General features: G+C 49.0%; 2 protein-coding genes across 2 annotated transcripts in view; one reads left to right on the forward strand and one right to left on the reverse strand.

Moving 5' to 3' along the window:
* The window catches only part of Sugb (Sugar baby), a 94,712-nt gene that overhangs the window by 57,516 nt on the left and 22,786 nt on the right, over positions 1-14,410 (reverse strand). Inside the window, exon 6 of the mRNA XM_045740790.2 lies at positions 4,332-4,505. Within this exon, the coding sequence (XP_045596746.1) occupies positions 4,332-4,505 (174 nt within the window). The remainder of the gene's footprint in view (positions 1-4,331; positions 4,506-14,410) is intronic.
* The window catches only part of LOC123757091 (cartilage acidic protein 1), a 293,121-nt gene that overhangs the window by 32,458 nt on the left and 246,253 nt on the right, over positions 1-14,410 (forward strand). The gene's annotated exons all lie outside the window — the stretch shown is intronic.

A 14,410-nucleotide genomic window follows, 5' to 3' on the forward strand; every position in this document is an offset into this window, starting at 1 on the left:
ACCCAAATGGGGTAGTCTCGGGGAATCCAGGTGAGCAACCAACCTAGTGTGCTGCAGTATACTATACCGTGCATGCAACGCCAAAGTCGCCTATACCTGAATATCAAGATAAGGAGAATGGGTAAATTGGAGCACTAAGCAAGGAACAAGACTTGCAGGACTCCAGGTCAAAGGTGTCATCATGGAGGCATGATGGAGGCAAAACTGGTGAGTGTCACCCTGAGACAAGAGAGACAGCAACCTTCAAACTCGCACCCGGCAGGTTGGTACCCAGAGGACACGTTTATAGGTCCAATGAGTACCAATAGGGATTTCCAGGGCCCTTCGGCTGACTGCTAAGGGAAGCCCTGGCAAGGTTCTGCTAACCAGTTTGGCCCAACTACCAAGAAAACTGCTAAAACTGAGTCCCTGCGATGTGCCCAAGCACGAGGACCTAGCGGATTCCCACCAAGATAACAGAGGGCAGATAACAACCTAAGGGGCAGACCTCCCTTCAGGTAAATTAAAGAAAAAGAAAAAGAAACCCTGCGAAAGCACGTCTCCAGGAGGAACAGAAACTGTCCACCGTATATAATGGGAGGTAAGCTGCACAGTACCTTGCATCCCTACCAGCAACAACACCACTTTCTACCCAAGCCAAACAGAAGGAAGAAAATCCCCAGCTGGCCCCTATGACGGGCAATTGCCAAGCAGCAAAAGATCCCTACAGAAGCTGTTCCCGAATGCCTTGTGGAAGGGAACCCCAGAACACAAGGGTAGTACTTACAGGGCACTTAGGGAAGTCGGTCCTAAGTGCATGCAGCCCCAGTACTGATCAATTACTCCTGGCAATTGCATTGCACTGCACTGCAGAAAGACACCACAAGGCACAAGATTGCACAGAATGAGAGGCCAGAATCAGAATCACGACTGCCACAATCAATAATCAGCCAAGGAACTGATAGCCCCCCCGGATGATGGACCCGACGGCGTTAGTGATGTTTCCTTGTTTTAGTTTGGGAGTTCTGCCTCCCTGTTTGGCTTTTAGGTAGCAAATTTTTACCATGTGGGGTTTGTTTTGTTATGCTTACCTTTCTGGGTGCCAACACCGGTCGATGGCAGACACTGGAATGCTTCCAAACACATGGGGGTTTCCATAGGCCGTTGCTCCCCTAGCCCCTTTGAGGGGGCCAGGTTTTGGCTCTTGATCCCTGGTAGGCAAAAGAACTCCCATCGACTGATGCCACGGTCTAATACATACATATCAGCCCAGTAAGCTCCTGAAAGCCATAGGGGCTCCCGACAGAAAAGGCGGTGAAAACCTAAGAGCCAGGGCCCAAGTGGATTCCAAGGAGAGAGTGAGCATGGCCTGCCAGCATGCAAGGTGAGTAGCAAAGAACAGACACAGCCTCCCTGAGAATTGGCGCAAACAGTTTTAACAGTGTGGCTGAGGCCAAAGGCCCGATACTCAACACCTCCACAAGCCAGTCCAAGGACAGCTCGAGAAGGGAAAAGAAGCGCAAGATCGAGGCCAAATGGCCACAAGCGCACAAGTCCTTAGCTACCGAAGACGGCGAAAGGGTGGGAACCTGCACAAGGCCAACATCCCAAGGAAGCACAGTGGCGAACAAGCACGCATTAAGGTGCTCAAACTCGCCCCCCCCCTCCCGATAAACCTGCAGAACGGTAGCAGCCTCCCGCCATTTGAGCGTGCGGGTCCAACAAAACCCATGCCACACTCTCTGCAAAAAGAAAGAACAGTCTGCCAGTAAGGAAGACTCCGGGACCTCATAATGCACCCAATACTGGGAAGAAGAACCGAACTCAAACGAGGACAAATCCATCATAGAGGCAGAATCCATGTTTTGCAGGAGGTTTGCTGCAAGAGGCTCCCAAACCTCCTTAGGCAAGATTCGAGAGGCAGGAAACCTCCAGAAGGAAGGCAGCGAGGAACCAAAGGGGAACCCGGAACTGAACCCAAATCATACTCGTACAGGGAAGGGGGGTAAAAAAAAAAAACTCTCCCTGCTGCAACAAACCCTGCGAAGAGGGCACCAAAACCCAAGCGGGATAAAAGGGGGCCTAAGCCCCCCCAGGTCAACTCCTCAGTCCCGGGATCCTCCAAACCAGGACCCTGGGGCAGAGCCATCCTCCATGACCTCTACCCCTGAAGAAAAAGGGAAAGGTAGCAAAGAATGGGGTCTGCTGGTAGGACCCAGAAACCTCGGCAGGAGGAGGAGGCTCGAATACCTTCCCCCCCAAACTCGAATAGGGCATACCCTAAAGCTGCCCGAGCCTCATCACCAACTAAACCCTGCCCTGACTCAGGAACCCTCAGATGTTTTGGAGACAAGAGCAGGGTGGGGGGGTGGAGATGGGGCGAACAACACCAACGGGGTAAGGACTGGGAAGTGCGGACTGAACCAAAGTCGAAAGCAAATAACGCCCCCAAGTCCGGGTACTATAACCAAAACAGGGCACCCGAGTGGGCAACCAACCTAGCGCGTTGCAGCAACCTAAACCTAGCGCGTTGCAGCAACCTAAACCTAGCATGCAATGCAGACGCCACCTTTACCTGAACCTCAATGTCAATAGAATGGGTAAATTGGAGAACGAGCAGAGAACACATCTCGCAAGACTCCAGGTTAAAGGTGTCTTTGACCCAACAGGCAGCATGACGGAGGCAGAAAACCGTGACTGTTGCCCTGAGACAAAGGCACAGAAATTTTCAAATTTAAACGAGGTGAGCTGGAATTCAGAAGGCGCATCCATTGGTCTACCAAGCCCGATGGGGTTTTCCAGGGCCAGCAGGCTGACTGCGATGGAAAGCCCAAGCAAGGTGCTGCAAAGCTGGTTAAACCCAAGTAACTAACAAAGGGGGGGGGGGGGGGGATGAGCTAAAAACTGAACCCCTGCGACATGTACTAATCACGAGGGCCTAGAGGAGGACCACCAAAGTACCTGAAGTGGATCAATAGCCAAACAAGGCAGGCAAGGAAAACAAAAATAAAATAAAACCTCGCAAAAGTACAACGTCACCCGTAGGAACGGTCGCTGTGCTGGTAGGACAAGCTGCGCAGCATCTTACACCCCCTACCAGCAGACAACACCACTTCCTTCATAAGGCCAAACAAAGGCCACGAAACCCCAGCTGGCCCCAAGGGCGGGGTAAATGCTGAGCAGCAAGAACCCCTACAGAAGTGGAGTCCCAAAGGCACTATGGAAGATAACTCTAGCACTCGAGGGTAGTACTTACAGGGCACTTAGTGAAGGCAGTCTTAAGCATATACAGCCCCAGTACACTGATGTTACACCTGGCCACCAACACCACAACACAGCAGGAAACACCACTAATGCAAAACACTGCTAAGAAATCAAGACCAGAGTTGACGACCACCCCAGATTCGCATCAACCAACGAACTGGGGTGTGAGTAGCCAGTGCAGGGATCCAGGGCCACCCCCTCCCCCTTCTGGGGGAGGGGAGGGCTGCACGGATGAGCAGCGCAGCAGCGGTATATGACATTTGCTTGTTTCCTAGAGTGTTGGGAGAGTTCTGCTTCTCTGTTCTGTCTTAGGTTGCAATTTTCTTACCAAGTGGGGTTTGTTTTCTTCTGCCTACATTTCTGGGTGCCTAGCCCTGGTTGATGGCAGACAAGTAATACCCCCACCCACATGGGGTCTCCATAGGCTATTGCTCCCTTGCCTCTCTGAGGGGGCCAGATTCTGGCTCGTGGTCCCCGGTAGGCTGAACTCCAATTGACTGATGCCCCAGATTAATATATCGCATATCAGTCCGATAGCTCTAGAGAGCTGACGGGGCTCCCCACAGTAAACATAGACTCGCTAAAGCTGGCGACTCAAGGTGGTCGGCACTCAGGAACATCAGCGACAGGAATGGAGGTATAATGATGTGGAAGCCAGGAGATTTTGGTGGTGCTCCCACCTGTTGGTGGCCAGCCGTAACTAGGGAGCTTCAATCTAGATACCAAGTGAATTGTTTGAAGACTAATTTACTGCTTTAGTTCTTTTCTCTCTATGAATCTTGGAATTGTCTGTATTGCTTTGCTTACTTTCTGGATGTCTTCTCAGTGAGGGTGATCATTACAATCCCCTGCTCCCTGTGCCTCTGTGAGGGGGCCAGGTTCTGGCTCTGGTCCCCAGTGGGCCACTCAGGACTCCTAAGGCTGGTGTGATTCATCTGTGTGGAGCTGTCTTAGCGAGCTAGTTTCAGGAAGCCACTGATCAGATCATCCAGAGAAGTAATTTTGAATTTAGCACTTAGTCTTACATATGATAAGATACAAAACTCATAAAACTTATAAGAATTAATGACCGTGAGGCCAACATTTACCTCTTTTCCAGTTATTGTAATGTTTGAGACAGGGAAGAAAGTGCAGAGATGTTCTTGATCTGTGTCAAGCAAATTTGTGGATGCTGTGAAGTTGAGTTTTGTATCTTGACAGGTTGAAGATGCATTCCAGGCTTTGCAAATATCTATGTTGCCATCATCAGAATCACATTGTACCTGAAAAGTTCCTTAACACATGTGAATCAAATAATAACTGTACAACTTCTAGCTAAGTCTTACAGCCACAAATTAAAAGGTTGTGCTAAGAGATGATATGAATGAATTTTGAAGTCAGAAAAGTTGGACAGACTTGAAGGTTCACCTACCAAAACAACAACAAAAAACATTAATTGTAATGAAATGCCAATTTCTGAGTGAGCCCCAATGGCTCCTTGAAGCTATACACTGAGATTGTTCCCCATCTTCTAGGTGGCATCAGCCATGGAGTTCATAGGCCTGTAAAGCCAATGGAAGGAGTCGGCGTCGACCGTCCATTCCGTGGAGAGGCGAACGAAACGAGGCAGGCCGTCGGCCGAAGACGTTGGGCACTCCCCGCACGTGAACTGCCAGGAGAGCTAAACCCCGAGAACTCAACAGACGAGTCATCCGAAGCGACCAGCGCCAAAGAGCCAAGGACCGCATCGAACCCCCTCGGTTCAGATGATGAGCCACCAGGGAGCAGTCCAAATGGAGCCAGACTGTCAACCCGCGGGCGACTGGAATCCTCCGAAGAGCAAACCCCACCACCACGAACTCCCGTACAGTGCTGTGGGCTTGACGGAAGGACGGACCCCACCGTCCCTGGCCGGCCTGGTGAGCACTGGTCACAAAGCCCCAGCCAAGAGACGACTGCGTCCATGTACACATTGAGTGAGGGCTCGGGTAGGCGCCAAGGCACTGAATCTTGAAAAACCCGAAGAGGAAGCCGGTGATGCAGCAACTGACGCAAAGCACCCAGGGGTCCAAACCCAGCGATCTCGAGAGAGGCGGAAGGGACGTCCCTGAAAGAACCAGAACAGCCAATGAAGCCAAACCCGACCCAGTGGGTAGACCAGCATCGTGATGTTCAGGCTCCAGCACAGACCCTCGAGCAATGGCTGGGTGACCCGGGAGTCCCCCAGAAACAGGCACAAGCGGGACCGCAGCCGCAGAAGAGACTCCAGGAGGAAGAGACAAGGAAGCGGTCCGAGAGTCCCACGCAACGGCCCAGCCAGGTCTGAAGCTGGGAGGGAACCAGATGGGACTTCCTCCAGTTCACCAAGAACCCAAACCCAGCATGCTGAGAAAGAATTGGATCCCTGGCTAGCAGACAATGCGGACAGGCTGGGAGCCCAAACAAGCCAGCTGTCGAGGTAGGCCAACACCCAAACACCTAACAGACGCAGACGGGTCATCACGACCCGCGTGAGGAGCGTGAAAATGTGAGGTGCCGGGTTCAAACCGAACGGAAAACAACGAAAGCGGTAAGCACGGAGCCCCACAACAAAACCGAGCCAGTCCCAGAACCCAGGATGAATCAGGACGTGCCACTAAGCGTCCCGGAGGTCCAGGGACACCATCCAAGCGCCTGGCTCCAACAGAAGCCGAACCTGGGACAACGTGGTCATCCGAAAGGAGGGGCAATGAACTTGTCCCGTTCAGACGGGACAAGTCCAGAATGAACTGCAGGTCCGCACAGTCCCATTTCGGGACTGGAAATAGACGCCAATCCCATCTGAGGGACGTCGTTGTTTTGACCACGCCCAAGCGAACCCACTCTAAGATGACCTAACAGAGCACAGGGGAAGAAGGCTGCCCTGCCCCCCCCCCAAAGGGAGAGGGGGCCACCCAACGCCACCGGAGGCCGTGCGAAACGACCCGAAATGCCCACAAATAGTGGGACCAGGCGTGAGCGAACAGCACAAGCCTCCCCCCCCCCATCGCCCCGTCAATGGGGCGAACTGCGAAAGGGCTGACACCTCTTACGAGACCCAGAACCTCGCACTGAGCGAACACCGCGCCAACCAGACGAAGGCGGGTCCAGGAGGAGGAGCTGAACCCGAACCTGACACCAATGACCTACCACAATGAGAGGAACCCCGAGCCTTGGCACGACCCTTCCGGGAAGGTTCACCACGGGACCTCTGGAGAACTAGCAAGTCCAACATAGGACGGCAAGAAGCCGAAGCAGCCTGAATATATTGCGCAACGGCGGAAGGCTCAAACAAAAGGGGGGGGGGGGAAAAAAGGGGAAGACATCCTAAGAGCCAAGGCCCAAGTGGATTCCACAAAGGAGGCAAGCACCGTCTGCCGACACACGAGCCGGGAGGCATAAAACAGAGCCACCGCATCCCACAAGATAGGCGTGAAAAGCTTCAGCAAGGCAGCCGACAAATGAGCCGCCGAGGCCAAGGCGCCAGACCCAGGAACAGCCCCAAGTGTCCCCACATCCTCTGTGAGCCAGTCAGAAGACAGCTCCAGGAGGGAAAAGAAGCGCAAGGCCGGAACCAAAAGGCCCTGAGCGTGCTAGTCCTCCTGCTGCCGAAAGGGAGGGAACCTGCACATGGAGCTGAATGACACCAACATCCCGAGGAAAGGGCAGGAGCAAACAAGCACTCATTGAGGAGCTCAAGGTCGCCCCCCAGGAAAACCTGAAGCACCATCAAAGCCTTCCGCCACTCAAGCGTGCAGGAATGACAGAAGGAGTTATTCGTTTGCCTTGTTCGGGTTGAATGTAGACACAGTAGTCGCTTCTGTATATATTTATTGACCAAGACAACAAGGTATATATCTGGCCAGCCGAGGTCCACCTACTCTGAGTCTGTGTGGATAACTGAGGCTGCTGGGAGCATGGCTTGATGCTCCTCTGTCTGGCATGACGTCAGAGGCCTACTTGCCTGTGATTGGTTACATTTCAACTGACATAGAATTTGAGTATAACAGAGTGCCAAGACTCCAAGGTAATGACAGGACAGTCCACCAGCCAGGACGACTCTGGAACCTCGTAACGGAGCCAGAAAGGGAACGAAGTCCCAAACCTGAAAGCCGAGGGATCCATTGCCGAGGCATAATCCGGGTCACGCAGGTTTGCTGCAAGGGCCGCCCGCACCGAAGCAGGTTAGATGCGATAAGCAGAAAACGTCCAGAAAGATGGAACCAAAGCGCCCGGGGGAACACGGAACCAAACCAGGGGAGGGGCAGACACCAAGTCCAACTCGTACACAGAGGGGGGGAAAAGAAAACCCCACTCCTTATAACAGTAAGCCTCACTCAGAGGGTAGAAAAACCCAGGCGAGGCCCAGTGGGGCCCAAGGCCCCCATGTCAGCCCCTCCCCAGCCCCAGGGTTCTCCTCTGCAGGATCCAGGGCCGAGTCCTCCCCCCAAGCACCGACCCTACCAGACAAGGCCGGCGCAGCCATAGAAGCCAGATAGAATGAGGCCCACTGGTCAGACCCAGAGGCTTCGGCCAGGGGAGGAGACTCGAATGCCTCCATTGCCACACCGGAAGGGGCATTCCCCGAGGCTGCCAGAGTCTCAAGACCAACTAACCCCTGCCCCGACTCCGAAACCCTCAGACAGTTTCGGGGTTGGAAGCAGGGGAGGGGGACCAGAATGAACAACAGGAGGGAAAGGACCAGGAGGTGCGGACTGAACCAGGGTCGAAGCGACCCCCACCCCCAAGTCCGGGTCCCTATAAGCAAAACAGGGCAGCCCCGAAGCATCCGGGTGAGCAACCAACCGAGCGTGTTGCAACAACCTAAACCTAGAATGCAACGCCTGTGCAGCCTGTATCTGAAGATGATCATCCACAGATTGGGTAAATTAAGTCACCAGCAAGCAACAATACTCACAGGACTCGGGGTCGAAAGTGTCCTCGACCCAACAGGCTGTGTGACGGAGGCAAAAACAGTGAGGGGACGCCTTGAGACAAGGAGACCAAACAACCCTCAAACTCGCATGAAGCGAGGGGGGGACCTCGGGGTCACATCCATCAGACCCACGCGTCCCCTAGCGAATTCCCAGGGTCCTGAGCAGTTTTCTTGAAGAGGACTTGCGCTCAGGTAAACCCAGGCAGGGTACTGCTAACCGGCGCCCAAAACTACCAAACAAACTCTCTAAAGCTGAAACCCAGGGATGTGTACACTCACTGGGGACCAAGCAGGGGGCACCACCAAGTATTAGGGTGAGGTCAAACACCAGTGGCAAATAGGACAACGTACCCCAAGGAACAGAGCCGGCCACTGCAATAGGTGATAACTAGCTGCGCAGCACCCTGCGCCCCTTACCAGTGCGAAAACTGCCTCTTACCCCTAAGGTAAACTAGGGAGACAAAACACCCAAGTACCCAAAGGGCGGCAGAGAAACCGAGCAGTAAAACGGACACACAGAGGCAGACCCCGAGGAACTTGTGGAAGGTAACCCCAAGCTCCAAGGGCAGTACTTACAAGGCACCTAGGGAAGGCAACCCTAGGCGCATGCAGCCTGAGTACTGAGGAATAACTCCTGGCTCTCGCACCCCTGGAGTACAGCAGCCACACACAAGGCACAGCGCCGCAAAAATACTGGAGCCAGAGCACACAACCGAGCCGATAGCATCAGCCTCAAGAACTGGGGTGTGGATCGCCGGCGTGGTAGGTCTGGGGATACCCCTTCCCCCTCCCGGGGAGGGGGGAGGGGTTGCGCAGACAACGGCGCGGCGACGGGTGACGTCATACTAGTTTGCTCGTTTTTGTTTGGGGAGTTTTATCCACTCGTTCAGTTTTTGGTTGCAATTTTCACCAGAATAGGAGTTTGTTTTGGGACGTCTACCTTTCTGGGTGCCTAACCCGGTCAATGGCAGACATAGAATGCTTCCAATTACATGGGGGTTTCTATAGGCCATTGCTCCCCTTGCCTCTCTAGAGGGGGGCCAGGTTCTGGCTTGTGGTCCCCAGTAGGCCCATAAGAACTCCATACACATGACTGATGCCAAAGTCTGACATTAGCATATCAGCCTAGTAAGCTCCGGGAAGCCATAGGGGCTCCTCCCAGAAAGAAAGGTGAAACGCCATGCAACCTCTGAAGAGTCAACTAACACAACACTTGTACCCCCCATTAGACTATTTTACAGTTACTTCTTTTCGACTGCTCATAAAATGGAGGAAAGGGTCCTGAAAGATATTGTTGATGGGAACATTATCCCTACAGACAAAAATCAGAAAATATAATTGACAATTTATTATAAAACCAAAAAAACTGGCCAACTAATGAAAAACTCACCAGACACCAAACAGAACGACTTGAAGGAAACCAACGTCGTCTTTGCCTTCAGATGCCCACTTGGGGACTGTAAGCCCCAAAGAACTCAGTATATAGGCAAGACAACGTCTCTTATCCTGGCGATTAACAATGCATAAACAACAGGGCTCCATCAAGGAACATATAATCTCTTCTCACAACGATACCATCACCAGAGAAATCTTAACAAACAACACAGAAATCATCAACAGATACAGCGATAGCAGGAGGCTCGACATCAGCAAGGCACTACACATCAAAAAGTCAACACCAGCAATCAACAGCCAATTAATGCACAACTATATTCTACCCACTTCAAGACCCTGAACTAATATAGAAGCAGCAAGAGGAGGTATGGGCCAATAGGCCTTCTGCAGTAACTTCCATTCTTATGTTTTCATACCCATTGTTTCGTGTTCTGTCTTGTGTTTGTCACCTCACCCAAAACTTTTGTGCCATATCACCTCACCCAAAGCAAGTATAAGTATGATGAATTTTTACATGTAAAGGATAATCTGGACAAGATTCTAGAGAAAGTGGACCTGAAATGGACCATCAAAAACAAAGGGGAAGATAGACCATATCAACACTTTCGGCAGCCTCCTCCATGGGAAGAATCGAATCTAAAGATAATCATTGAAGGATTACCAGTTAAAAAATCAGCATGTGACCCGCAAAGGCTCAAGGAAGTAATAGAACAACAAATGGAAACCATCTCAAGACCTACAACGACTCACATCTTCACAGATGGATCAGTTGATCAAGAAAAAGGTTCTGCTGGGGCAGCAGTTTACACTACCAACCATGAAGCTTACTGGAGCATGAAGAGTAGGTGCTCAACATTGCAAACAGAATTATATGCCCTGAAGGAGGCAATAAATTATACTATTGAGAATTATTTACATGATGTCATCATTCATACCGACTCTAAATCTTTGCTCCAGGCATTGTTATCCAGTCAGCACAGAGATAATATACAACTCCTCACATAAATTCAACATATAGGAAAAGAAGCCCATAATCTAGGGCTGTCAATCACCCTAAATTGGATACCAAGTCACATTGGCATAGATGGTAATGAAAAGGCAGACTCACTAGCAAAAACTGCCACTGCTCTACCTGTTGTACAGGTTCAAATACCTCCAAGTTTCTCACAGATTAAGGAGCAAATCAAGAAGAAAATATTCTCAACTATCAAAAGTCGTCACAGAGCCAAAGTAGCAGAAAGAAGATCCACTGCGATATGGTACGAACAAGCCACTGGTTACTCCTCTTTCAAGCCTGGCAAAAAGATATCCAGACATTGCAGTAGCCATACACAGACTCAGACTTGGTTACAAGTGCTGCTGGGAGGTAATGAACCCAATAGTTAAAGAGTGTCACATCTGTGAAACAGAAGCAGAGGCGCCACTATTGCACTACTTACTGGAATATGAAGCTACTGAAGGCCTGCCCATCAAACTCAACATTAATCCAACGACAGCAGCTGCATTAGATGCACATTCCACCGTGACTACAATGAATAGAAAAACCGTTGAGGAATGGGACTCACTAGTGAGCATTCTGCATCTACAGCCGCCTCCAAGATAATGTTAATAAAGTAAGACTAAAACCAGTGCACTAAAACAGAAGCGATAAATAAACAGGGAAAAAGGAGGAATCCCCTCCTCCATTTTAAACTTGGACCCAAATATCACAGAAACAAGGTTATCGCAAATAACTGAACTCAATTACGGGCTCACCATAGCCCGTGCTACATGGACACTTCGTTCCGAGTAGCTAAATCTGAAACAACAGCAACATACATGTAAACCAAGTCTTTGAAAATGTAATAAGAATTACGAAATGCGTTCAGGCGTCAGACCATGAATCAAATTTAATTATGGAGAATTGATATTTCAATTACCCTCGACAGTGAAGAGAAACAAAGCCATATTGAGAAAATTCGCGTTAGAATTATTAATCTTACCTTTTCGATCATCTTCAACAACATACATACATACATACATACATACATACATACATACATACATACATATATATATATATATATATATATATATATATATATATATATATATATGTCGTACCTAGTAGCCAGAACGCACTTCTCAGCCTACTATACAAGGCCCAATTTGCCTAATAAGCCAAGTTTTCCTGAATTAATATACTTTCTCTAATTTTTTTCTAATGAAATGATAAAGCTACCCATTTCATTATGTATGAGGTCAATTTTTTTTTATTGGAGTTAAAATTAACGTAGATATATGAACGAACCTAACCAACCCTACCTAACCTAACCTAACCTATCTCTATAGGTTAGGTTCGGTTAGGTAGCCGAAAAAGTTAGGTTAGGTTAGGTTAGGTAGGTTAGGTAGTCGAAAAACAACTATTTCATGAAAACTTGGCTTATTAGGCAAATCGAGCCTTGAATAGTAGGCTGAGAAGTGCGTTCTGGCTACTAGGTACGACATATATATATATATATATATATATATATATATATATATATATTAGTATATTTTGGTAGCAGTCTTTCCTGTAGACATATTTTATTAAATATGACCGAAAAAGTAAGATTAATAATTCTAACACGAATTTTCTCAATCTTTCGTACATTATGCTTCACTGTTGGAGGTAAATCAAAAATCACTTCTCCAAAATTCATTTTTATTTCTAGTCTGACGCGACACGGGCGCGTTTCGTAAAACTTATTACATTTTCAAAGACTTCACAAATACACAACTGATTAGAACTTGCGTTTCCCTGATTTTATATCTACATTTGAGTGAGGTGGGAAGGGTGATGTGGCATTACATTTGAGTAAGGTGGGAAGGATGATGTGGCATTAGAGGATATTAATAGGGTATTAAAAGTATCAACACAAGACAGAACACGAAACAATGGATATTGAATAGAAGTGTTTGTAGAAAGCCTATTGGTCCATATTTCTTGATGCTTCTATATTGGAGCGGAGTCTTGAGGTGGGTAGAATATAGTTGTGCAATAATTGGCTGTTGATAGCTGGTGTTGACTTCTTGATGTGTAGTGCCTCGCAAACGTCGAGCCGCCTGCTATCGCTGTATCTATCGATGATTTCTGTGTTGTTTACTAGGATTTCTCTGGCGATGGTTTGGTTATGGGAAGAGATTATATGTTCCTTAATGGAGCCCTGTTGTTTATGCATCGTTAAACGCCTAGAAAGAGATGTTGTTGTCTTGCCTATATACTGGGTTTTTTGGAGCTTACAGTCCCCAAGTGGGCATTTGAAGGCATAGACGACGTTAGTCTCTTTTAAAGCGTTCTGTTTCGTGTCTGGAGAGTTTCTCATGAGTAGGCTGGCCGTTTTTCTGGTTTTATAGTAAATCGTCAGTTGTATCCTCTGATTTTTGTCTGTAGGGATAACGTTTCTATTAACAATATCTTTCAGGACCCTTTCCTCTGTTTTATGAGCTGTGGAAAAGAAGTTCCTGTAAAATAGTCTAATAGGGGGTATAGGTGTTGTGTTAGTTGTCTCTTCGGAGGTTGCATGGCTTTTCACTTTCCTTCTTATGATGTCTTCGATGAAACCATTGGAGAAGCCGTTATTGACTAGAACCTGCCTTACCCTACAGAGTTCTTCGTCGACTTGCTTCCATTCTGAGCTGTGGCTGAGAGCACGGTCGACGTATGCGTTAACAACACTCCTCTTGTACCTGTCAGGGCAGTCGCTGTTGGCATTTAGGCACATTCCTATGTTTGTTTCCTTTGTGTAGACTGCAGTGTGGAAACCTCCGCCCTTTTCCATGACTGTTACATCTAGAAAAGGCAGCTTCCCATCCTTTTCCGTCTCGTAAGTGAAACGCAGCACGGAACTCTGCTCAAATGCCTCCTTCAGCTCCTGCAGATGTCTGACATCAGGTACCTGTGTAAAAATGTCGTCAACATACCTGCAGTATATGGCCGGTTTCAAGTTCATGTCGACTAAGACTTTTTGCTCGATGGTACCCATGTAGAAGTTTGCAAACAGGACACCTAGGGGAGAACCCATAGCGACCCCATCTACTTGCTTATACATGTGCCCATCCGGGCTCAAGAAGGGTGCCTCTTTAGTACAAGCTTGGAGTAGTTTCCTCAGAATACCAGAATTCTTGACATGCCAGAAAGTATTCTGAGGAAACTACTCCAAGCTTGTACTAAAGAGGCACCCTTCTTGAGCCCGGATGGGCACATGTATAAGCAAGTAGATGGGGTCGCTATGGGTTCTCCCCTAGGTGTCCTGTTTGCAAACTTCTACATGGGTACCATCGAGCAAAAAGTCTTAGTCGACATGAACTTGAAACCGGCCATATACTGCAGGTATGTTGACGACATTTTTACACAGGTACCTGATGTCAGACATCTGCAGGAGCTGAAGGAGGCATTTGAGCAGAGTTCCGTGCTGCGTTTCACTTACGAGACGGAAAAGGATGGGAAGCTGCCTTTTCTAGATGTAACAGTCATGGAAAAGGGCGGAGGTTTCCACACTGCAGTCTACACAAAGGAAACAAACATAGGAATGTGCCTAAATGCCAACAGCGACTGCCCTGACAGGTACAAGAGGAGTGTTGTTAACGCATACGTCGACCGTGCTCTCAGCCACAGCTCAGAATGGAAGCAAGTCGACGAAGAACTCTGTAGGGTAAGGCAGGTTCTAGTCAATAACGGCTTCTCCAATGGTTTCATCGAAGACATCATAAGAAGGAAAGTGAAAAGCCATGCAACCTCCGAAGAGACAACTAACACAACACCTATACCCCCTATTAGACTATTTTACAGGAACTTCTTTTCCACAGCTCATAAAACAG

Source organism: Procambarus clarkii, chromosome 13 (genome assembly GCF_040958095.1).
Source record: "Procambarus clarkii isolate CNS0578487 chromosome 13, FALCON_Pclarkii_2.0, whole genome shotgun sequence".
Classification (NCBI taxonomy): domain Eukaryota; kingdom Metazoa; phylum Arthropoda; class Malacostraca; order Decapoda; family Cambaridae; genus Procambarus; species Procambarus clarkii.